Raw genomic sequence first — 25,731 nt, 5'->3', positions numbered from 1 at the left:
TTGAGACCTTAGAATTCTTATAACAGTAATACAGATTGGGGGGTAGGACACACCTGTAGTCATTTCAAATCGCATTTTAATAAAACGCTACTATCTATCTATCTCTCTATCTCTCTATCTCTCCAACTCTCTCTCTCTCTCTCTCTCTCTCTCTCTCTCTCTCTCTCTCTCTCTCTCTCTCTCTCTCTCTCTATCTATCTATCTATCTATCTAGCGTAAACGATGCACAGAGCGATCTAGAAAGACACCAGAAAATAATGCATGTTGCGAGATAAAACGAGCCAAAACCCCGCGAAACCTGGAGAGGCCAGCGTGAGTTCAGATGAATGTCCCTTACCCCGCCCGGTAACCAAGCCGGATGCCGGGTCCTCTGTGCCTCTGAGGTTTCTGGGAAATGTAGTTTTTATCATTCAAAGTCGTGGGCTAAGCGGATCCCGGCAGGTGCAGGTAATGGGAGTGGGCGTGGAGCGAATGGGAAATGCGATGGTGGTGGGAAGGGGCGAGCTAGGAGGGTCGGAAGAGGCAGCGGAGAGCTATAAGGGAAGGGCTGCTGGGGGAGGAAGGGAAAAGAGCAAAAAAAAAGGGATAGGGAACTTTCCCTTTCCAGCGTTGTTGTTGTTGGTTTGCTCATTTCTATATATAGGGTGCCTACATGCACACGAAAGCTCATACCAATGGCAAACTTAGTTGGTCTCTCAGGTGCTGCTGGAAGGATTTTTTTTATTTTGATAACATACATATTGTCTTATGTGCAAATGGCTTTAGATCCCTATTGTTGTTGTTGTTTAGTCGTTTAGTCGTGTCCGACTCTTCGTGACCCCATGGACCAGAGCACGCCAGGCACTCCTGTCTTGCACTGCCTCCCGCAGTTTGGTCAGACTCATGTTTGTAGCTTCGAGAACACTGTCCAACCATCTCGTCCTCTGTCGTCCCCTTCTCCTAGTGCCCTCAATCTTTCCCAACATCAGGGTCTTTTCCAGGGAGTCTTCTCTTCTCATGAGGGGGCCAAAGTATTGGAGCCTCAGCTTCACGATCTGTCCTTCCAGTGAGCACTCAGGGCTGATTTCCAGGTAGCTAAAATGATTTGCAAAGGCATCCTTTTAATGGAAGCAATGAGGCTTAGCTTTTTAAAAAGTGCAATCGATTATATGTTTCCTAACATCACCGGCCCAAGACTTTGGGGGAACATGGAGGGAGGGGGGGACCCAGCCATGTTAAGTTTACAACAAATGTAACTCCTGGCATCCATTGAAGAATATTTTGGGGGGTTTGTCGTGGGTTCGCCGCTTTTTCCTACGAATTTTGGGAGTTGTAGTTGTGCCAGGAGGTTAAGCCTATGGTAGACTCCTGGCCATTGCTATGTTGCTATTTCCAGCGTCCCTTGCAGGAATCCACCGGGGTTGGACTAGTGTAGTGTCTGCCAAGAGCCCATAACGGACCAGGAAGTGTCTGGTTTCCTTGCTGGCGGCTGCTCTCGCCCTGTTGCTTTAGCCAGAGGGAGTGCCGGATTTACGTACGTATAAGGTAAACAAGCTATAGCTTAGGACCCCACTCTCTTGGCCCCCCCAAAAAAATATTTAAAGGAAAAGAAAACGGTATACATTTCCAAAATATAAGATAAACAACAAATAAAATAAAACCTACAGACAGCAACAGTGTTTTGTATTGTGTATGGACCTATTAGGTCCATAAATTACCATATAGCATATATTCAACACAAAAAACAGTGACAATTTGCTGTTGACAAAGAACAGCTGGACATATAAAGGGCCCCATTACCTTCAGTAGTTTAGGGCCTCAAACCTAAATCCAACCAGAAGTTTCCAAACTTCTTTGAGTCCACAGCTCCTTTGACCAGTTACATTCTTTCTGCGTCACACCCTTTGGGGATCAGGAGCCCAGTTACAGCCCAGGCAGCCTCTCACCCTTTTTCGAACACTCCCCCCTGTGTAGGGTTCCCTCAGCCTCCTCTCCTTGGGAGTCCTCTGGGCAACTCCTGGTCTCTGAGATGCCCCACCCCACCCTCCACCCCAAGGAGAGATGTCCCCCAAGGCACCATTCACCCGCGGAGCTTATAGCTTATAGGGTGCCTGAAGTGCATGCCTGGGGAATACAGTGGTGCCTCGCTAGACGAAATTAATTCGTTCCATGGGTCTTTTCTTATAGCGAAAAATGCACTGATTTTTTTTCAACTTTTTTTGCCCATAGGAACACATTAATTGAATTTCAATGCATTCCTATGGGAAACCGCGATTCGCTAGACGAATTTTTCATAAAACGCATTCATCTAGCGAGGCAAGCTCCGCTCGAAATATCCTTTCGTTAAGCGGAAATTTCATTAAGCAGGGCATTCGTTAAGCGAGGCACCACTGTAATTGAATCTGGAACCTGGAAGTGCATGGCTGGGGAATCATTGAATCTTGACTGTTGTCACACACTAATACTGCAGAATTCTATCCGTTATACTGTATTTTATCTGCACAATCGGAATAAATTTCAGGAATCAAAATGCTTTTTCTGTGCACCCTGAGCGGGAGCAGTGAACAGCGTTAAACTTAATTGTTGCAGTTACAGGTAGGTAGCCGTGTTGGTCTGAGTCGAAGCAAAATAAAAAAAATTCCTTCAGTAGCACCTTAAAGACCAACTAAGTTTTTATTTTGGTATGAGCTTTCGTGTGCATGCATTACCAAAATAAAAACTTAGTTGGTCTTTAAAGTGCTACTGAAGGATTTTTTTTTATTTTAATTGTTGCAGTTTGTCTTCACTTATCCCAGCCCCACTGCCCTACTCAAAGTTGTGAAGAATATTCTTAAGTTATGAATGGTCCATGTCCCCATTAAGAAAAAGAGGTCAGAATAGGCCAATATATATGTAGACTGCCCCTAGATCAAGTGGCTTTTCTTCTTATAGTTCTCGGAGTTCTTAACCTAGCTCAAGTTAGATCTTTGAACTAGCCATATGTTTAACTGAGAATCAATCACAGTCAGTCCATCATTTGAAAAACAAGACTTCAGAGCCATCTTGCCCCCCCAAATGGCAACTAGACATTCCGTTTTGTTTTGTTTTTAATTATTATTTTATTTATGATTTTCAGTTTTAATACATTTCAATAATTTTACAGTCATTTAACATTTCAAAACTCGTCTTCCTCCTCTTTCTGCGGTTCCTTAAATTTATTTTTTAATATTTTATGCATATCCAAATTAACTTAATTTGCTCATTTATTCATCTACTTTGAATATATATTCCTATAAACATATATACTCTTATTACAGTAATCCTGCCAATGTTCTTTATCTGTTTACAGTTTAATTGTAAATATTTAATAAACCATTTCCATTCTTTTATAAGACGTTCTATTTTGGTGACTATACCCTTGGTTGAAGGAGCCATTTGGCGCCTAGTTTATATATCTGAGTTTCTAACACTGGCTTGGGGATTATGGGTGTTGGGAGTTCAACAACAGCTGGAAGGCCATAGGTCCAGAATGTAGATCTGGGGGAGATCTTCAGGGATTCGGAGTGACGTGTCATCAATATGCTGATGACACCCAACTTCTTCACTCCCCCTGAGTCAGGCATGGTAGACTACTAAGCTCACCAAGATTTCGCAGTACAGTAATAATAATAATAATTTATTATTTATACCCCGCCCATCTGGCTGGGTTTCCCCAGCCACTCTGGGCGGCTTCCAACAGAAAAATGAAATAAAATAATCTATTAAACATTAAAAGCCTCCCTAAACAGGGCTGCCTTCAGATGTCTTCTAAAAATCTGGTAGCTGTTTTTCTCTTTGACATCTGATGGGAGGGCGTTCCACAGGGTGGGCGCCACCACTGAGAAGGCCCTCTGCCTGGTTCCCTGCAACTTGGCTTCTTGCAACAAGGGAACCGCCAGAAGGCCCTCGGTACTGGACCTCATTGTCCGGGCAGAACGATGGGGGTGGAGACACTCCTACAGGTATACTGGACTGAGGCCCTTTAGGGCTTTAAAGGTCAGCACCAACACTTTGAACTGTGCTCGGAAACGTACTGGGAGCCAATGTAGATCTTTCAAGACCAGTGTTATGTGGTCTCGGCAGCCGCTCCCAGTCACCGGTCTAGCTGCCGCATTCTGGATTAGTTGTGGTTTCCGGGTCACTTTCAAAGGTAGCCCCACGTAGAGCGCATTGCAGTAGTCCAAGCAGGAGATAACTAGAGCATGCACCACTCTGGCGAGACAGTCTGCAGTCAGGTAGAGTCTCAGCCTGCATACCAGATGGAGCTGATAAATAGCTGCCCCGGACACAGAATTGACCTGCACCTCCATGGACAACTGTGAGTCCAGAATGACTCCCAGGCTGCGCACCTGGTCCTTCAGGGGCACAGTTACCCCATTCAGGACCAGGGAGGAGTCCACACCTGCCCGCCTCCTGTCCCCCACAAACAGTACTTCTGTCTTGTCTGGATTCAACCTCAATCTGTTAGCCGCCATCTATCCTCCAACTGCCTCCAGGACCTTCACCGCCTTCACTGGTTCTGACTTGAAAGAGAGGTAGAGCTGGGTATCATCCGCATACTGATGAACACCCAGCCCAAATCCCCTGATGATCTCTCCCAGCGGCTGCATGTAGATGTTAAAAAGCATGGGGGAGATGACAGAGCCCTGAGGCACCCCACAAGTGAGAGCCCAGGGGTCCGAACACTCATCCCCCACCACCACTTTCTGAGTAAGCATATCCTCTATCCTGTATGCTAACCCTTCTCCCCATCTTTTCCAGCTTCACCACTATGGACGTATTCTACACCTCTGGAATCTGGTTTGCAGAGGTGCTTCAGAATGGCCTGCCTGGGCTGGAGGATTTCTGGCTTTGGATGACCTTCCTGGGTGACCCAAAGAGCGTCGTCATCATTTATTTCCCTCTCACTTATTTCCTGCTCGACCGGAAGGTTGGCGTCAAAGTCCTTTGGCTGGGCTTGATCTCGGAGTGGCTCAACTTAGTCTCTAAATGGTGAGAGGAGAAGGCAAAGGTCACAAAACAAACGTTCCAGGCTTTAATAACCATTGGGACTTGCTCTTGGTTTCAGGAAAAGGTTGGAGAAGCTGCCACCACGCAAGGCCAGTTGTCTATAGGTCCCAGCTGCTCCTGAAAGTGCGCCAGGCCTCAGGAAATGTTAACTGCATGGCTGCCACCCCCTCTTCTGATGTTAGTAGGCTAAAAGCATCCCTAAGAGCAGGGCCTGTTTCTGACACTGTCTCCTTGGTCTCTTTTCAAAACCACCGCTCTAATTAGTAGTGCGCAGCTGCCATTTTAATTTCCCACAATCCCCTGAAGCCATGTTATGTCCAGGGCATTGTGGGAAAACAAAATGGCAGCTGCAAATCAGTGCTCTAAAGTCACTTCACCTTAATTGGGGACTTTTGGTTTGTGATCAAGTGTTTTCGTTAATTTCGATTCCTTAACAAAGTTCGGTTCCCTAGGTTTTGAGGACGCTGGTTAGGCCTTGGAGCTACTTCGGCCAGAAGGGGATGGTGAGTTAAGACACCTACACCCACCAAGTGGCCTGGCACACATCGCCAGCTTCTAACAACTGCCACTCCTTCCATGGCAATGCTGATTTCAGTAAATATTACCAGGGTACCAGAGTTGGCAGTGTTTGTGGACGTACGTAAAGGGAGATAACCTGCTGGAGTTGCTGCCTTCCATTCATTTGTTTAAATAAGCTACATCCCTCTTTACAATTCTTAGGGATTTTCCATACTAATTACTAAAATGTTATATACGTGTGTGTTTTAAAAGCTCACAATGGCCACATAAGCCAGCCTTCTGCAACCTAGGTTCCCGCCAGATGTTTTGGACTACAACACCCATCAGTCCCACTCAGTGGGACTGGAGGAGGCTGAGGCTCATGGGAGTTGCAGTCCAAAATATCTGGAAGGCACGAGGCTTGCTGTGGGCTGGAAAAGCAGCTGTCGACAGTAAGAACAGCAAATAAAATGAAAAGTAAACTTAAAAGCTCCTTGAACTCGGAAAGCATCGAATCCATTTGTCCCTTGTTCTCTCTTAATATTTTGATCTCCCTCTCCGCAGGTTTTTGTTTGGTGAACGACCTTTCTGGTGGATCTATGAGTCTGGGTTTTCAAGGAAGAAGGAAGTCATCCTCCGCCAGTTCCCTCTAAGCTGTGAAACAGGGCCAGGTCTGTTGCTCGAGAGACGGTTCAAAACTTCAGGCAATCTGGGCTTTTGTGGTTGAAAAATGATTGGGGCCCTTAATTCCTTGTGTGTGGCAGTTGCTTTAGAGAGACAGGCAAGCAGTTTGTCCCACCAACTTAATTCAATGCATTATACTGGGGCAGCATCTTTTGATTTGTTCACCTGCTGTCTTGGGGGATGAATGAAATGTTGAAGTATGGTAAAGGTAAAGGGAAGCCTGACCATTAGGTCCAGTTGTAACCAACTCTGGGGTTGCGGCGCTCATCTCGCGTTGTTGGCCGAGGGAGCCGGCGTACAGCTTCCAGGTCATGTAGCCAGCATGACAAAGCCGCTTCTGGCGAACCAGAGCAGCACACGGAAACGCCATTTACCTTCCCGCTGTAGCGGTTCCTATTTATCTACTTGCATTTTGACGTGCTTTCAAACTGCTAGGTTGGCAGGAGCTGGGGCCGAGCAACGGGAGCTCACCCCGTCGCGGGGATTTGAACCGCCGACCTTCCGATCGGCAAGCCCTAGGCTCAGTGGTTTAACCCACAGTGCCGCCTGTGTCCCGAAATGTTGAAGTAGATGCTGCAATTCCTCTGCCTGCAATGCAGAAAGCGTAGAAAGCAGGTGTGGTGTAGTGGTTAGAGTGTCAGTCTAGGACCTGGGAGACCAGGGTTCAAATCCCCACTCAGGCATGAAGCCCACTGGGTGACCTTGGAGTCATTCACATCTCTCAGCATAGCCCACCTCACAAGGCTGTTGTGAGGATAAAATAGGGATGGGAAAAAAAACTGCCCAGCACATTTTTGTTCAGAAGTAGCTAGCCCGATGGTGATGGTTCAGCATTGTTCTGTACCTGTTGAGGCCCACGATCCATCTGCGGCTCATTACTAATCCTTGGAGCCTCCTGGCTCTGTTATTCCTTGCTGTTGCTGCCTATTCACTCACCCGCTCCCAAGTGAGCAATGAGAGGAGCAAAAACGACCTCCCTGTGCCTTGTCCACTTTGGGCGATGGCACCGATTGGATGCCAGAAGGAGAGGTCAGCAAATGGGTGGTAGCAGAATCAGTGGAGAAGAGGAGATAGACCCACACAAGGAGGAATGGGGCAGTGAGAACAACTTGCCCAAGGACCCCAAGAAAACCTTGAAGCCACGCTGCTGAGGACCCTCACACATTGCTTGTCTCAGTCATGTGGTAGTGATTCAGAAACTACAACTAATCCAGATTGCAGCTGCCAGATTGATAACTGGGAGCGGCCGCCGAGACCATGTAACACCGGTTCTAAAAGATCTACATTGGCTCCCAGCAGGTTTCCGAGCCTGTTGCCTTTGTCCATGGAGTTTTCTTGGCAGGGATACTGGACTGGCTTGCAAGTTCCTGCTCCAGGTGGATCACGTTTAGTCAAAACTCTCCACTATGACCTGTCCATCTTGGGTGGCCCTGCACGGCATAGCTCATAGCTTCTCTGAGTTATTCAAGCCCCTTCGCCACGACAAGGCAGTGATCCATGAAGGACTGCAAGAAGATCAAACCTATCCTTTCTGAAGGAAATCAGCCCTGAGTGCTCACTGGAAGGACAGATCCTGAAGCTGAGGCTCCAATGCTTTGGCCACCTCATGAGAAGAGAAGACTCCCTGGAAAAGACCCTGATGTTGGGAAAGATGGAGGGCACTAGGAGAAGGGGACGACAGAGGACGAGATGGTTGGACAGTGTTCTCGAAGCTACGAACATGAGGCAGTGGAAGACAGGAGTGCCTGGCGTGCTCTGGTCCATGGGGTCATGAAGAGTCGGACACGACTAAACGACTAAACAAGAACAACAAGGTTTCCGAGCACAGTTCAAAGTGTTGGTGCTGACTTTTAGAGTCCTAAATGGCCTCAGTCCTGTATACATGAAGGAGTTTCTCCACCATCATTCAGTCTGGAGTGAGGTTACAGGAAACCAGGCAGAGGGCCTTCTCAGTAGTGGCGACCTCTCTGTGGAACACAGGTGCCAAGGAAATAAACAACTACAGTGGAACCTCGGTTTATGAACACCTCGGTTTATGAATTTTCGGTTTATGAACGCTGCGGACCCATCTGGAACGGATTAATTCATTTTCCATTACTTTCAATGGGAAAGTTTGCTTCTATTTATGAACGCTTCAGTTTATGAACAGACTTCCGGAACCAATTACACCCATGCTTCCGTTTATGAACGCTTCAGTTTAAGTACTCCGCGGACCCGTCTGGAACGGATTAATCCACTTTCCATTACTTTCAATGGGAAAGTTCGCTTCAGTTTATGAACGCTTACTCTGCGGACCGTCTGGAACGGATTAATTCACTTTCCATTACTTTCAATGGGAAAGTTCGCTTCAGTTTATGAACGTTTCAGTTTATGAACAGACTTCCGGAACCAATTGTGTTCATAAACCGAGGTACCACTGTATCTGACTTTTGGAAGATATCCGAAGGCAGTTTTTAATGTTTGATGTTTCACTGTGTTTGATGTTTTTATTTTAAAAAAATTATTTGGTTTTTCAAATTAAATTTTTACAGAGATATATCAAACATAAATCATAAAAACAAGATCCCAAGGAATCTCCTGGACTTCCATCCTCCCCTTTGTGAGTCCCATTATTACTCATTTCCTCCCGCATATTTTATGATAATCCAAACCCTTTTCTTCTTCCATTATGTCCAGAATGCAGCCTTAAACCACAAGCGATATTCCAATCCTACTAATGATTTTAATTGTCTACAGTGGTCTTTAAGATAAGTTATAAATTTCCCCCATTCCTTATTAAAATTTTGGTCCTCCTGATTTCTGACTCTTCCAGTCATTTTAGCCATTTCAGCATGTTCCATCAACTTCATCGTTTGATGTTTCAATTTGCTGGAAGTCACCCCGAGTGGTTGGGGAAACCCAGTCAGATGGGTGGCATATAAACAAACAAAATATAATAATGAATAGAACATGTAAACATAGGAAACTGCCTTATGTCATGACAGACGTTGTACCATCTAGGTAAGTATTATCTACCCTGGGCAAGGAGAATCTGTGGCCACCCAATGTTATTGGACTCTCCATCTTCCCTGAATGTTGGCCGTATTAGGTGGGGCTGATGGAAGCTGTAGTTCAGAAAACTCTGGAGGACCACAGGTTCCCGACATCTGGACTAGATGAGATCCAAAAGTCCTTCCAGCTCTATGATATCCTTGGCATTAAATATCACACATACCCCGCAAAATGCTGGTACAGCTGTTTTGTGGCTCAGAGCCATGGGGTTTAGGACACATAGGGGCTAGTTGGGGTTTCACAAAATAAATTGCTTTGAAGGCCAGTTGCCTGCTAGCCTATTAGCTTTGCACATCCAAGCAGAGGCAGGTTTGATTTCTACCCAAAGCCTGCTTTCAAGCGCAGAGTTATTAGCTGTGTAAACATTGGCGAATTTTTCTAGGCTCCTTAAACTCTGCGTACTGGAGCCATCTCAAGAAAAGTCTACTTATCGGCCCATTTAGCTGGGAAATGTGGCTGAAATAACAAATCAGTATAGCTTCTGATCACTGCAGATGGTGACAGCAGTCACGAAATTAAAATACGCCTGCTTCTTGGGAGAAAAGCAATGACAAACCTAGACAGCATCTTAAAAAGCAGAGACATCACCTTGCCTACAAAGGTCTGTATAGTTAAAGCCAGGCATTCCCAAACTTCGGCCCTCCAGATGTTTTGAACTACAATTCCCATCATCCCTGACCACTGGTCCTGTTAGCTAGGGATCATGGGAGTTGTAGGCCAAAACATCTGTAGGGCCGCAGTTTGGGGATGCCTGGTTAAAGCTCTGGTTTTCCCAGTAGTGATGTATGGAAGTGAGAGCTGGACCATAAAGAAGGCTGATCGCTGAAGAATGAATGCTTTTGAATTATGGTGCTGGAGGAGACTCTGGAGAGTCCCATGGACTGCAAGAAGATCAAACCTATCCATTCTGAAGGAAATCAGCCCTGAGTGCTCACTGGAAGGACAGATCGTGAAGCTGAGGCTCCAATACTTTGGCCACCTCATGAGAAGAGAAGACTCCCTGGAAAAGACCCTGATGTTGGGAAAGATGGAGGGCACTAGGAGAAGGGGACGACAGAGGACGAGATGGTTGGGCAGTGTTCTCAAAGCTACGAACATGAGTTTGACCAAACTGCGGGAGGCAGTGGAAGACAGGAGTGCCTGGCGTGCTCTGGTCCATGGGGTCACGAAGAGTCGGACACGACTAAACGACTAAACAACAACATAGCTTCTGTTGGGGGCCTTTTTGTTTTTTGGTTTGCTTCCCTGACCATTGGGCATGCTGGCTAGGACTGATGGGAGGTAGAGCTCAACAACATCTGGAGGTCCCACAGGATCGCCATCCCTGATCTATAGATCTCGTGGTGGCATGCAAGCTCCACCCGCTTCCCCGTTTTGATTGCACAGCAACTGTGTGAAACTGATTAGATTGATATTGCGTTTGCTCAGCCCGTGGGCTTCATGACCAGGTGAGCACTTGAACTCGGACCCCATCCGTATTGTACATTTGAAGTAGGGTTGCCACCTTTGTTCTGCCAAAATACAGGACAGGGTGAGGGTGGGGTGTCTCTGCTTAGAAGTCCCACAGGTTCCCCATCCCTGCTTTGGAAGAATGGCGAGATAAACATGCCACAACTCAATAAGCCCCCCAAAAAAGAGCTTAAACAAATAAATAAGAGGTCCTCGAAGGGAGCTTAGTTGGGCTCTGAATGAAGAAAGATTATGTCCTTGCGGTTCGAACAGAGTTGAGTTATTGGCACATTTACAAATAAAAAAATTAAAATCGCATGCCCACTTGTTGGACAGGAATAGTTGGCCAGCTCTCTCTCTCGGCAAAATGAAAAGCTGGCCTGCGGTGAAGAAGATTGAATGCCACATCTGTCAGGAAGTTCAAACTCTGACGTAGAACGGAGCTGCTTGTTTGTGTACTTGGCTAATAAACTTAGAGGTGCTGTGAGGGAGGCAAATAGTTGAGGCCTGACAGTTTCATGAGGCAGCACAAACATTGGAGAAGCCAGCAGGCTGACTGTTCCAGGCTGGGTGGTGTTGTTTTTATTTATTTTTTTAAAAAAGGTTTCGGTAAAGGTTTCTGTGGATGTCCCATGTTTGCTTTGCTGCATTGTGATGGCCAAGCGCTGCATGGTTCTGAGGTAACCGTGGACCTTCAGGAATCCGCCTCAGACTTTTCTGAAATCGCCTGGGCTGGCGGTTTTCACTGGGACGCCTCCTGGTAATTCTCTGCTGTCGTTTGATTCGCCCCAGACCAGCTGCCAACAGTGCAAGGGGGAGAATCTCCACTTAGACCACCAGGCCTGCCTCCAGCCCTCCACCCCACCCAGGCCATGCCTTGGGTTACAGAGTTGGCAGGGACCAAAAGGTCGCCTCGCCTGTGGTTTGTCTGTTGCAAAGCAGGGCAGCCTCCCAAGCATGCTGATTAAAAGAGAGAAAGAGAGAGGGAAAAACCCCTCACCCAATGCCTTTTTTTCCCTGCAGGAAGCCCCTCTGGCCACTGCATGATCACAGGCACGGCTCTGTGGCCAGTGGTGACCACTTTGACCGCACGGATATCGCAGCACTCCCAAAGGTATGTTCTCTGTATCTCGGCCACTCACATTCCCAGTCCTCCTTCCCATTCCCCATTCCCCTCTTACTTTACAATAGCATTGTATACTTTCTTTCTTTCTTTCTTTCTTTCTTTCTTTCTTTCTTTCTTTCTTTCTTTCTTTCTTTCTTTCTTTCTTTCTTTCGTTATTTATTACATTTGCATTTCGCCTTTCCTCTAAGGAGCTCAGGGCAGCATCCATGGGTCTTTCCACTTCCCCTCTCCCCCCCCCTCACAGCAACTCTGCAAGGCAGGTTAGCCTAGGAGCGACTGGCGGTCCAGGGTTCAAAACTTAAGATATTTAAGTCAGGTGGCCAAAAGGTTGCAGTCGCCAAAGCGGAATATCTAGTTGCCATTTGGGAGCATGAGACAGATCTAAAGTCTTGTTTTTCAAATGATGGACTGGCTGTGGTTGATTCTCAGGTAAACATCCGGGTACAGTGGTGCCTCGCTTAACGAATGCCCTGCTTAACGAAATTTCCGCTTAACGAAAGGTTTTTTCTAGTGGAGGTTGCCTCGCTAGACGAATTCGTTTTACGAAAAATTCGTCTAGCGAATCGCGGTTTCCCATAGGAATGCATTGAAATTCAATTAATGCGTTCCTATGGGCAAAAATAAAATTCAAAAAAAAATCCAATGCATTCCTATGGGATTCGCTAGACGAGTTTTTCGTTATAAGAAAAGACCCGTGGAACGAATTAAATTCGTCTAGCGAGGCATCACTGTAGTTCAGACGACAACCTTGAGCGAGGTTAAGAGCTTTGAGAACTTAAAGAAGAAAAGTCACTTGATCCAGGGACAGTCCACATACCATATTGGCCCGAATATAAGCCGCACCTGAATATAAGCCACACACCTGAAAGTCGGGGGGGAGAAAAAAAGACAATACCCGAATATAAGCTGCTCCCTACCTTGCTCTCTTCCTTCTTGGGGGAGAGGACTGCGGAATATGCGCAGGGCGGGCGCCGCTCCTGGTTCTGTTTGCCCCGAGCTCCTGGCTGCATGCTGAATAATTTTTTTAAGGTCGCTAATATAAGCCGCACTTTTCATGGTCAGCATTTGGGGGGGGGAGAGGTGTGGCTTATATTCAGGCCAATACGGTATATATTGGCCTTTTTCCGACCTCTTTTTCCTAATGGTGACACAGACCATTCATAACGTAGGAATGCTCTGCACAACTGTGAGCAGGGCAGTGGGGGTGGGGTTCGTGAAGACAAGCGACAGCAATTAACAATATAACATTGCTGCTGCTCAAGCATTTTGGTTCCTGAAATTCATTCTGATTGTGCAGATAAAAATGTAACGGATAGAATTCTGCAGGGTATGGGTGTAAACTGTCCTGATCCAAGGATCCCCAGTCATGCACCTCCAGCTAATTTCGAACACTGGACTGACCCAAGGTCAGCCAGTGAGTGAGCTTCATGTCTCAGCGCGGAATATGAAGCCAGGCCTCCTCCTAATTTTACACAAATAAAAAATAGGGTTTATGTTCCTACACTTGATTACATTATGTAATGTTGGTGCGTAAAATCAAAACAGGTGCATTGAATTTTTGAGCTGACATTGGGTGGGTCGGTCAGTGGCATGTGTCAAGAGGTGGTCAACTTGGGCCCTCTAGACCAGGCATAGGCAAACTCGGCCCTCCAGATGTTTTGGGACTACAACTCCCCTCATCCCTAGCTAACAGGACCAGTGGTCAGGGATGATGGGAACTGTAGTCTCGAAACATCTGGAGGGCCGAATTTGCCTATGCCTGCTCTAGATGTTGTTGGACTACAACTCCCATCAGGCCTAACCTTGAGCTGCCTGCAGGAAAATGAAGGCAAAGAACAAATTTGAATAAAAATAAATAAAACCCCACTCCCCCCTTTTTTTGCCTCTTTCAGCTGGGTCGTGAAAGCTGGGCCCTTTACATCTTATCTCGTCTTCCTGCTGGCTGTAGGCCTCTCTCGCATCTTCATCCTCGCTCATTTCCCCCACCAAGTCTTTGGCGGCATCTTGACAGGTGGGTACACTGTGGCAGCCGGCGGCCATCTCAGCTGTCTGTGCTTTGATACTCCCAGCATCCTTTGCAGAAGGGCCTTGCTTTGTGCCTTCATGAGGACCGTTAACCGTGCTATATGTCCAGTTTAGAGATGCCAGTGAACGTTCCCCCCCCAGCCAGGCTCAGAAATGAACCGCAGAGTCTTGTGGGAAACAATCCTGAATGAGGGAAGAGGTGACCTTTGACCGCTCAGAATTTTTCCTCTGCCTCAGATCCGAAGATTTCCCAGTCGCGATCATGACAAGCTTTTTCCTTCCCTCTTTAATTAGGGCGCTGAAATCAAGAACGCTCGAGGGGCAAACAGGGGTAGGCGTACATGTGCCAAAGGATCTGTGTATAAACTCCAGTTCTGGTACTGGGGAGGCGAGCAGGAACCCAGAGGGATAGATTGAGGTTGAATCCTGACAAGACAGAAGTACTGTGTAGGGGGGGACAGGGGGCGGGCAGGTGTGGAGGACTCCCTGGTCCTGAATGGGGCAACTGTGCCCCTGAAGGAGCAGGTGTGCAGCCTGGGAGTCATTTTGGACTCACAGCTGTCCATGGAGGCGCAGGTCAATTCTGTGTCCAGGGCAGCTGTTTATCAGCTCTATCTGGTACGCAGGCTGAGACCCTACCTGCCTGGGGACTGTCTCACCAGAGTGATGCATGATCTGGTTATCTCCCGCTTGGACTACTGCAATGCGCTCTACGTGGGGCTACCTTTGAAGGTGACCCGGAAACTACAACTAACCCAGAATGCGGCAGCTGGGCGCTCGGTGACTAGGAGTGGCCCCCAAGAAAATATAACACCGGTCCAGAAAGACCTACATTGGCTCCCAGTGCGTTTCCGAGCACAATTCAAAGTGTTGGTGATGACCTTTAAAGCCCTAAACGGCCCAGTATACCTGAAGGAGCGTCTCCATCCCCATCGTTCAGCCCAGACACTGAGGTCCAGCACTAAGGGCCTTCTGGTGGTTCCCTCACTGCGAGAAGCGAGGTCACAAGGAACCAGGGATAAGGCCCTCTCGAATAGTGGCACCCGCCCTGTGGAATGCCCTCCCATCAGATGTCAAAGAAATAAACAACTATCTAACTTTTGGAAGACATCTGAAGGCAGCCCTGTTTTAATATTTGATGAATTATTGTATTTTAATATTTTGCTGGAAGCCGCCCAGAGTGGCTGGGGAAACCCAGCCAGATGGGTGGGGTTATTATTATTATTATTATTATTATTATTAATTTCCTCTTAATTATTTAGCTTCCTGAGCCACTACTTTGCATCTGGCTACCCTCGGGGTCTCCTCTGGGTTCTAGTGAAAGCCAAAGTAGATCCTAAAATCTGCCGACTCCTGGCTTAAATACGGAGGGCAATAAGGAGAACCCAGCCATAGAGTTGGTGGCTCTATGTTGCGTTTCCCCCTTTTCTCATTTCTCTCTCTCCCCCCCCCCCCCATCTCTCACTGCCTGCCAGCGATCATCCTGGGCTGGCTGCTAGAGTCCCGCGTCCCGCTAGAGAGGAAACTCAGCTTCTTCATGTGGACTTCGCTGTCTCTCTTGCTGAGCGGCATCGGGACCTATTGGGTGTTGGCCGCTCTCGGCGTAGATTTCAGCTGGTGAGTTCCTTCCACCAAGGAGGCGGGACTCTGGGCTGCCGGGGCATCTACGTCCTCCTCCCTTCCCCCCCCCCCGGGATGGCGGTTGCTGTTTTGTGCCTGTGACTCCACATTCCACACACTTCCTGTGCATGCTAACCTTTCATCTCATTGGCGTCGTGCATGGAGGTGCAATCGGCATAGCAAAAGGATACCTGCATAGCTGGGAGCGGGTGGATTTTGGGGTCACGTAGCTGGTTTTCTAAACGCCCTGCGCTGCTCCATTTCTCCTGCCTCTGAAAACGCCCCAAAATATGGCTACAGTCACCGAAATCAAAATGGAGATGAAGAAAACCACCTTCTGGCTTCAGAAATCTTAGGATACCTCTTAAGTTCTATCCCAGGTGCTAGTTCCCTTCCATCAGTGTTACATCCCAAACCTGGTCCCCCCCAAGCTGTTTTTGGACTACAATTCCCATCACCCCTGACCACTGGTCCTGCTAGCTAGGAATGATGGGAGTTGTAGTCCCAAAAAACTGCAAATCGTAAAACAGAATTACTATTTTCAATTACATTTATATAGTGCCCTTTGCCCGAAGATTTCAGGACAGTTCACAAGATAAAAAGAATACAGGATAAAAGCATAACATAAAATAGTTAAAACAAAAACAAAACAAAAAAACCCACCTCCCACAAACACATTTTAAAGAATAGTAAGCTATCCTATGTGAGGGACGCGGGTGGCGCTGTGAGTTAAACCACAGAGCCTAGGGCTTGCCAATCAGAAGGTCGGCAGTTCGAATCCCCGCGATGGGGTGAGCTCCCGTTGCTCGGTCCTTGCTCCTGCCAACCTAGCAGTTCAAAAGCATGTCAAAGTGCAAGTACGGTAGATAAATAGGTACTGCTCTGGCGGGAAGGTAAACGGCGTTTCCATGTGCTGCTCTGGTTTGCCAGAAGCGGCTTTGTCATGCTGGCCACATGACCTGGAAGCTGTACGCCGGCTCCCTCGGCTAATAAAGGGAGATGAGCGCGCAACCCCAGAGTCGGTCACGACTGGGCCTAATGGTCAGGGGTCCCTTTACCTTTTTAAGCTATCCTATGCACTATGCAAATAGGTACAGTGGTACCTCTGGATACGCACACCTCTGGTTGCGTATCCTTCAGGATGCAAACACGGCAAACCTGGAAATATTTTTCCGGGTTTCGCCCCATGCGCAGAAGCGCTCTACCATGCTGAACACACACGCAGAACAGGCACCTCTGGTTGCAAATTCCTTGGGATCCGACCGGAGCTCCGGAACAGATCCCATGGGCAACCGGAGGTACCGCTGTACTTCCTTTTGCCTGCCCTGAATCTTCCAACATTCAGGTTCATTATGTGGCCCAGAGCTCCAGTAATATACTTTCGGTGTGCCATGCGTAATTCCATTCCCCTCTGCCTGCCTGACCCACGTGTTCCTCTTCCTTGCTCTCCCCCCAGGTCGATCGGCCTCGCCACCAAGTGGTGCACAAACCCAGAGTGGATCCGTATGGAGACACGACCCTTCTCGTCCCTGTGCCGCGACACGGCCACGGCCCTCGGCCTCGGCCTGGCCTTTCAGTCATCGTACTACACCCAGCTCAAAGGCGAGAGGCTGGGCTGGCCTCAGAGGCTCTGCTGCGCCATGCTGTCCGTCGTGGTCCTGCGGCTGCTGAGCGACGTGGCCCAGCCGCAGAACGTGACTCTTTGGTACGCGCTGACTTTTGCAAAGTATGCCATCTTCCCGTGGGTGGTGATCGCGCTGCTCCCCAAAGCATTTCACGCGGTGACCTCCGGCGCAGGGCTGCCCCACAGAGAGTAGCCGGCAGGAGAGACATAGGCAAGGAAGCCCACAGCAACTCTTTCCTTTACCCTCGGGGCTCTGTTCCTCCCAGCGTGCGGTAAGATTTTTCCATCAGAGGAGAGATTTCCTCCAGGAGTAGAAAGAGTATGTTAATTCAGGCTGACCTAGTCTATAAAACAGCCCTACCAAAAAACCCCACCACCTCCCCTTGGATCCCCCTTTGTCGGGCAGAGAATCCCGTTTTTAAAAACCACTGCACGCTTTTCTGCCGCTTAATTGGTGTTGAGGCATTTTAACACCCCCAAAGATTTGCTGTGACTGCAATACAGTGGAACCTCGGTTTATGAACACCTCGGTTTACAAATTTTGGGTTTACGAACGCCGCGGACCCATCTGGAACTGATTAATTCACTTTCCATTACTTTCAATGGGAAAGTTCGCTTCAGTTTACGAACGCTTCAGTTTATGAACAGACTTCCGGAACCAATTACACCCATGCTTCGGGTTAAGTACGCTTCAGGTTGAGTACTCCACGGACCCGGGCCGTCTGGAACGGATTAATCCACTTTCCATTACTTTCAATGGGAAAGTTCGCTTCAGTTTATGAACGCTTCAGTTTAAGTACTCCGCAGACCGTCTGGAACAGATTAATCCACTTTCCATTACTTTCAATGGGAAAGTTCGCTTCAGTTTATGAATGCTTCAGTTTATGAACAGACTTCCGGAACCAATTGTGTTCATAAACCGAGGTTCCACTGTAGCCCTTTCTAATACATACCTGTGGAAATAAGTTTCATGTACGACCGCAAGACCTAAACATTGGGAGAATCGAACTCCCTGATTTCCCTCAAATGGGAAACAGGCCACCTCATCACCCATTCCTTTCCACCCAAGTCCCAGTTGCCTAGGAAGCATCGTAGTCGCAATATACTGGCACAGCCTTTAAGGCTGGCTAGCTAAGCCTTTGCCTCCCTTCAGTCGTGGTCGGCAGATTACATAGCAATCATGACTGTACGTGCATTAGAAAAATAAAAGAAACCCACCAACTTGCTTGCGCACAACGGATTAGCACCCCATGTTTCTGTTTTGCAAGCAACAGCCATGGTTTTAAAACAGTGCCGGCAATCGTGAAGAGCCATACCTGCATGGGCGGGGGGGACTGACTACCTTGGCATTTTGGGTCCAGGGCACTAGAAAAAAGTGTCTGAGTAACACTGCCTAAGGCAAGTGTGTGAAACCTGTGGTTCTCTTCCTGTTGCAGGACTACAACTCCCATCATCCATGACCTTTGGTTGTGCTGGCTGGGGTTAAGGCCAACATAGGTTTCCCCATCTGTAGTCTTAAGACTTCCTTCCCTTTGTTTCCTCCAGTTTTTGCCAAAGCTTATCTATCTATCTATCTATCTATCTATCTATCTATCTATCTATCTATCTATCTATCCATCCATCCATCCAGTGCTTTTTTTCTGGGGGGACGCATACCCCTAAACATTTTGTGAATCTAAGTTTGGCCTCATTGAGGGGCAGTATTTCAGCAGGAGTAGGAAAATGAAAGTACCCTAGACATTTTTAAAAGAAAAAAAGTACTGTATCTATCTATCCTAAATATTGGTATCATAATAAAGTTTGCTGCTTAATTGGTAATTGCTGCTTAATAAAATTCACAGCTTGTCATGTCATTTGCCAGCACATGCTTTTGAGATAGCAAGAAACGGAATCTGAAGGAGTTGCTATACTTTTTTTAAAAAAAAATGAGCACAGGGTATAGAAGTATTTTATTAAAAAGAAAGCTGTTGTTGCAAATAAGTTTTCACAGCATTCAGACTGTGTTTTGCACTGCCTCCCTCCGCCTCTGGCATATATCCACTAGCGAGAACTGTGGAAAAACAGACAAAGCTTGCAGCCAAGGAAAACCAGTGGGGATATTATGGGAGTCCTGGGGCAAAACCTCACACGTGTACAAGTTTTGGGGAAGACTGGTGATATACTAGCAGTGCGCCCGCCCTCCAAATGTGAATACTTCTATATAGACAAAGTGGCACACGCAGATGGATGGTATCGGCAAGACTAAGCTTGCTCATTGGGCACAGAATACTGGATGACTGGGAAAAGGTGGTGGGAGAGAGAGAAAGAGGAGGAAGGAAAATGGAATCGGGGCGGGGGATGCATGGATGGGTCAAATCCTGAAGTTCAGCACTCCCACCTTGCACTCCGTTGTTTTAGGTCCCATTTGTATTCCTGCTTTGTGAACGTTTTGATTTTTTAAAAATCCCAAGAGAGGCATAGGTTGCCTCTTTTCTAGTACAGTGGTGCCTCGCTAGACGAATTTAATTCGTTCCACGGGTCTTTTCTTATAACGAAAAATTCGTCTAGCGAATCCCATAGGAATGCATTGAAATTTTTTTTGAAATTTTTTTTTGCCCATAGGAACACATTAATTGAATTTCAATGCATTCCTATGGGAAACCGCGATTCGCTAGATGAATTTTTCGTAAAACAAATTCGTCTAGCGAGGCAACCTCCACTAGAAAAAAACCTTTCGTTAAGCAGGGCATTCGTTAAGCGAGGCACCACTGTATCCCTAGCAAATAGCTATCTCGGTTTTGTCCCCATTGTTGCCTTTGGAAGGTCCACTTATTAAAACGGCGCGAGTTCAAATCGTCGTCATTTTCCAGGATCCAGCTCCCTCCACAGAGCCTCCAGCACAGGGGGTAGGTAGTGAAGCGTCCTCCGGGTGCTACATTTCTCCCATCAGCCCCAGCCAACATGGCCAATGGTCAGGGATGGTGGGAGTTGTGATCCAGCTAGATCTGTAGGACACCATGCTTGCATACACACCATACATTTAAAGCACACACCTTCTACTAAAGAATCCTGGGAACTGTAGTTTACTTGTTGGCAGAGCTGCGATTCCTGGCAACCTTAGCAAACGATGTTTCCCTGGATTCTTGGGGTATGTGTGTGTCATGTGGCTTAAATGCATGGTTGTGTACACAGTCCCAAGTTGGCTTTTCTCGTTCTAGAATGATATTCAGGACAGACATTCACACATTTTAGCCGCTGGGTCCTGCTAGAAGTGGACACAAGACTCACATAGAAAAAAAAGCCCAGACAGTTCCTCCACACACCAATTCTACAACGGGATATTGCCAGAAACAATTTTATTTACACAAGGACAAACATTGGAACATATTACAAAATACTCAACTGAAAATTGTATCCAGAGCGAGATAAAACAGAGAGAGAAAGAGAAAGAGACAGAAAGCAGGAGGGGGGAAAGCAGGAAAAATAAAACAAAATTACAGTTATTCCCACTTGTGGGGGCATCTTTCAACAACATGAGAAGGGGGCTGGTTAGAGGATTGGGATTGTTGTTGTTTTTTGACGAAGTCCCATGAAAACAGCCCCCTTGGCAACTTAATACTGGTGTGGAATCCTCCACAAAACAGGAGCTGTAACACGCACACAAACACACAACTTGTTCCATGCTGTTGTCCTAAAGACTCATGGCTTTTCGAAGGAGTTGCTACTCTTGGCCAGTTCTGACTTCCCACCCTCCTCCCCATAGAAATAATTTTTTTTAAAAAAACCAAGATGAAAAATACGGCTGGTGGATATTCGTCTTCCCACCCACCCTAAAAAAACAAGGTGGAAAAATGTAGACGTGGCAAGCCCTACCTGCGAGTTCTGCGGAACACACACTGCCTGACCTCAGATTTAGCTGGAGTCTCTATTGCTCTGGGTGAATGAGCCGTACAATCCCAACGGTGGGATTTCATTTTATACCTGCATTAACAAAAACTATGAACGTAAAGCTACGTCGGTGCAGAAACAGGCGTATAGGACACAAAACAGATGCAGCGTGGAAGGGCGGGGGGGGGGGGGAACGACGACCGCATCAAGCAAGCTGGAAATGCACATGAAAATCCATGGCTCACCCTCTCCCCTCCAACATGCCGCTGTGCTTCACATCCACATGTGGAAGCCCCAGTTTAGCCATAGGGACAAGCAAGCAAGCGTGCAGCCTTGCACAGAGCTCTGGGCCTGCACAGCGGCTTTCCACAAGCCCCTTGGTGGATAGCAGCACCTGCGAAAAGGAGATGTGGGTCGGGGAACTTACATGCTCACATGAGGACAAAGGAAACGCCTGCATCTCCTTTGTGGGTGGACAAGGAGGACTTGAGCACTCTGGGCAACTGCCTCTCTCTATGACCTGCCACAGACCTGACCACAGCAAACCCCACAGCCTTGCTTAAAATAAGAGGCTTCCTTGTTGTCCCTGCTCTTTATTTCACCTCTGCTCCCACTTCATTCTGCACTAGCAGACATCATGGCACACCTTGGGTTGTGTCAAACCAGTGAGCTACCTTGACGGCACTTTAGCTAAGGACACTCATTGGGTTCGATCGGCAGAGGCGAACTCGCATCCCTCCGGGTGCTGTTGGACTTCATCTCCCACCAGCATAGCCAATGGTGAGGGATGATGGGAGTTGTAGTCCAATAGCACCTAGAAGGCTGCAGGTTCCCTGTTGCTGTGTTCAATCCGCCGAAGCAGTGTTTCCCAAGCTTGGACTACAATTCCCATAATTTCTGACCGCCGTGTCCTGCTAGCTACAGATGATGGGAGTTCTAGTCCAAAAACAGGTAAGAGAGCCAAGTTTGAGGAACCCTGCACTAAAAGCCTCACCGATTTCAGCGGGAACTATGTCAAGTCATGCCAAACAACCTCATTGCAACTTGAGTCTGGATTCATGAGGATGAGGTTTCCTCAAACACCGTGTTTGAGGGTCCTCTGGCTCTTAACAACCAAGGCAGCGTCCTCATCCTGGTGCCATCAGAAAAAGGAAGGCGTGTGGAATACTTCAAGGTTCCTTTCTGGAGGAGTGGGTGAGGAGGAACTCCTCACAAAAGAATTTTGATTGGCCAATGACAGCAGCATTCAATATTGGTCATACGAAGGCCGTCTGCCATTGGGGGAATGATGTGGTCTGTACACACATACCACAGCCTGGCCAATACAAATTTTGATTGAGGGCATTCAGGAGCTAGGCCTGGCCTAGCCAACCGCTCCTATCTTTGTAGGGCATCATGCCTCACACCCAGGAACTTGGATCTTAGGTAACCTTCTCTACCCACAACCACAATTCAAACTTGCAACTGGAGATGGGAGGACAGACCAGCAACATATAAAGCAGGCATCCCCAAACTGCGGCCCTCCAGATGTTTTGGCCTACAACTCCCATGATCCCTAGCTAAGAGGACCAGTGGTCAGGGATGGTGGGAATTGTAGTCCAATACATCTGGAGGGCCAAAGTTTGGGGGTGCCTGATATAAAGTGTATGTGGTTTCATAGCTTCATTCCAAGCCCCCAAGGAAGGCTCCCTCAAGAAACTGACACAGCTCTTTAAAGATTATAAATCCTCACTTTCTTCTTACATTTCCCGAAATATCACCAAGAAAGTTCCTTGATCCTCAAAAGGGGCATTTATGGGGGTATTTTAAAGCAAATTCTTGCATATACACTGATCCGCTCCACCTGCCCTGCCCTGCCCCAAACCCCCACACTTTTGCTGCTGATAGCAAGTGGTTCAAAATGTTAACTAGAGGGAAAACAGGGAAGTGCACTTATTCCAGGATTGCAAGGGAGAACACGGCAAGCACCCATCAATCAATTAATCGGTAGTAATTTATTTAACTGCTTTTAATGTTGAAGTTTAGGTTGCTGAAACTTATCTAAAAGGATGGGCATTGTTGCTGTTATTTCCACTGACTGAAAGTTGGAAGAGATCTAGTAGGCTGTCAAGTCCCAACTCCTGCTCAAAGGGGGGGAATCAAGAACCCAAAGCTCTTTTGAGGTACAGTGGTACCTTGGTTCTCGAACTCAATCCGTTCCGGAAGTCTGTTCGACTTCCAAAACGTTTGAAAACCAAGGCGCGGCTTCCGATTGGCCCTGGAAACACCAACAGCTGAAACAGACGTTCGGCTTCCAAAAAACATTTGCAAACTGAAACACTTACTTCCGGGCTTGCAGCGTCCAGAAGCCGATTTGTTCGTCAACTAAGCCATTCAGGAACCAAGGTACCGCTGTATTTGAAGTGCACTTACAATTAAGAAGTTTAATATTCAGCCCAAATTTACCCACTTGTAAGAAGTCTGTTAGATATTTGGGGGAAGCCAATAACAAGTATTTGCCCTCTTTTGTGTGACAGGCCTTCAGGTATTTGTAGAGTGATATCACATATATCTACCCATCTATCTACTGTGAAGCTATTGAAGATGTAGAGTGCAAGACCTTCGTGACAGGGGCGTGCAGATGGGCGCCTTGCGGGAGGCACCGCATCAAATTTCTGCAAGCTACGCAATACTTGCATGGATTTCGCTGCTTCTCCACACAGCAGAAATGACAGCTTAGGCAAGCCATTCAGGGCACTTTGCTGAGCCATCCACACTGGGGAGGCTGCAAAACCACACACCACATTGTACTCCCCTTTCACATCTACTGGGTGTTGTACATTTGACTAAGCATAAATTAAGGACAGGTGAAGACGTGCGTTACTGGAGCAGCCGAGTCATTACGGAAGCACAATCACTGTATTGTACACAGATGCAGAAGTCCTTGCACAGAATCGAGTTCACAGCAATGCTGTACTGTGGCGAACAGTGCCAATTGGCCTGTGCTTGGGATGTCACTAACCTTCCTTCTCCCCCCCTCCCAATTGCCATAGCTGCTTTTCAGATGCGGTTCTTTTCAAAAAAATAAATACATGAAGCGAGAGATTTAAGCAGTGCTTTTTTTTCTATGAAAAAATGTTTAGGGGTACTCTCATTTTGACTCAAGGAAATCACCATTTTATAGTTCAAAATTGCGGGAAATAAATACAGTAAATGGACAGATTTAGGGGTATGTGTCCCCCTGCATCCCCCCAGAAAAAAGCACTGCATTTAAATGAATAAATGTTCATGCTGCTCTCGCTTTATTTCTTACAAAAAGACTCATCCGAGGACTGGAGGGAGAAACAGCACAGCCAACTTGAGCTCACTGTTCAAATCACTGATCTGTCAATGACACTTGGAAGGTATTTGGGAAATACCAGGCTCACTCGGGGGGGGGGACGCACCCACCCACCCACCCCATGCAAAGTCCTGTTTAAAGGTGCATCTGTCCACTCTAAAAAGGTACCAGTTGGAGATGTGGGAAGCTCTCAAATGAACCTACCCTCAGGAATTGATCCCATCCCTATTCTGGAGCAGTGGTGGCTATTGCTCACTGAGGCTGGTAGGGCAGAAGGCAGAGAGGTCAGCAGAAGGTGGAGCCACAGCCAACTCATTCTCGTATTTGCCCTGATCCCCTTGCCTGCTGAGTTTTACAAGGGCAGCACCGAGGCCGAGGAGGAGCAAAGTCGGGAGCACGGTGCCGCTTCTTGCAGCAACCAAGGGGTGCTACCATGAGAAAGATCTCTTCTGAAAGCCCAAGCAGAGCTATCTATGGGTGCTGAGATCATCTTATGGGATGGCCTTTTTAAAAGGCATAGGTCACCCACGAGCCACAGCGGCACATCTCCCGCTGTTGCACTTATTGGCTCGTTATTTTGGGGGGAAGTTAATTGTATACCGGTTTCATTTAGTTTAAGCGGTTTACAACATAGGTTAAAACATCTTAAATAAACAGCAACGGTGATAATAATGGGTCTGCCTGGTGCTTCAGAAGTAGAGGGGGGGCATCACCTGCCTCGCAATGATGGCTGAGACAAATATAAAAGGGTTTCTTAAGGGCTGTACCTTACGTCATACGGTACCTAGGCCACCCGATGGCCCTCACCGGCGAGAATACATTTCACTGCTTTCCCCTTCTCCCCATATGGCTTATTTTTCCTCACTATTCCTGCAAAATGTACACCTGTGCATATACATGTTTTTTTAAGAAAAGGTATGAAATTAAGAACTGATCAGAAGTTAAGGGGGAACACTGCCATATCTCTCACCGCTCAGCTATCTGGATTCATGCTTAGATGGTCCTCAGTATCTAACATACCACGCTGGGTAATTTAACCACAGAAGTTTCTCTTTGCCAAGGGAGGGAGGAACCCATGGTGCTCCAAATGCTGTTTGCCGACGACTCCCATCATCCCCGGCTATTGGGGGAACCATGCTGGCTGGGGCTGATGGCAGTTGTACATGAACACCTGGAGGGACGCAGGTTCGCTCATCCCTGCTCTGCTGCATGAATTCTAAACCTCATCCACGTGAGGATTTTCTCTCCCACCTTTTATTTTCCAAGTAGACCTCTTGCTGGCTTTGCACGCACACACACACACACACACACACACACACACACACACACCCTGCCTGTTCCTGCCTCTCGTCATGTCAGTGCCGCAGTCTTTGAAGGGTGGACCGCAACCTGCAAAACCAGCAGCCAAACAAAGACAAGGCAAGCTTAAATAAACAAAGAAACCCAAAGGCAAAAGCTACC

General features: G+C 47.4%; 1 protein-coding gene across 3 annotated transcripts; it reads left to right on the top strand.

Moving 5' to 3' along the window:
* Positions 1–408: 408 nt before the first annotated feature.
* Positions 409–18,937, top strand: G6PC3 (glucose-6-phosphatase catalytic subunit 3). 3 transcript variants are annotated; one of them, XM_035136376.3, is made up of 7 exons: positions 409–447; positions 4,759–4,989; positions 6,070–6,176; positions 11,713–11,803; positions 13,708–13,826; positions 15,316–15,457; positions 16,917–18,937. In XM_035136376.3, the coding sequence occupies exons 2-7, from the start codon at positions 4,769–4,771 to the stop codon at positions 17,275–17,277; spliced, it is 1,041 nt and encodes a 346-aa protein (XP_034992267.3). In that variant the 5' UTR covers positions 409–447; positions 4,759–4,768; the 3' UTR covers positions 17,278–18,937. The 3 variants fall into 3 exon arrangements, with proteins under 3 accessions (XP_034992267.3, XP_088511645.1, XP_034992268.3); XM_088655519.1 differs by lacking the exon at positions 409–447 and adding an exon at positions 949–1,070; XM_035136377.3 differs by lacking the exon at positions 409–447 and adding an exon at positions 1,376–1,524.
* Positions 18,938–25,731: the final 6,794 nt, after the last annotated feature.

Source organism: Zootoca vivipara, chromosome 12, assembly GCF_965207765.1.
Source record: "Zootoca vivipara chromosome 12, rZooViv2.hap1.1, whole genome shotgun sequence".
NCBI lineage: Eukaryota > Metazoa > Chordata > Lepidosauria > Squamata > Lacertidae > Zootoca > Zootoca vivipara.
Note: the sequence above shows the minus strand (reverse complement) of the source record. Positions and strands in the feature narration are given on the sequence as shown.

Bases quoted from the DNA above. Each gene is read 5' to 3' on its own strand.
- G6PC3 (XM_088655519.1), top strand. From the start codon at position 997: ATGAGGGGGCCAAAGTATTGGAGCCTCAGCTTCACGATCTGTCCTTCC. The intron at 4,990-6,069 runs GTGAGAGGAGAA...CCCTCTCCGCAG, and splicing joins CTCAACTTAGTCTCTAAATG to GTTTTTGTTTGGTGAACGAC. The intron at 11,804-13,707 runs GTATGTTCTCTG...TGCCTCTTTCAG, and splicing joins ATATCGCAGCACTCCCAAAG to CTGGGTCGTGAAAGCTGGGC.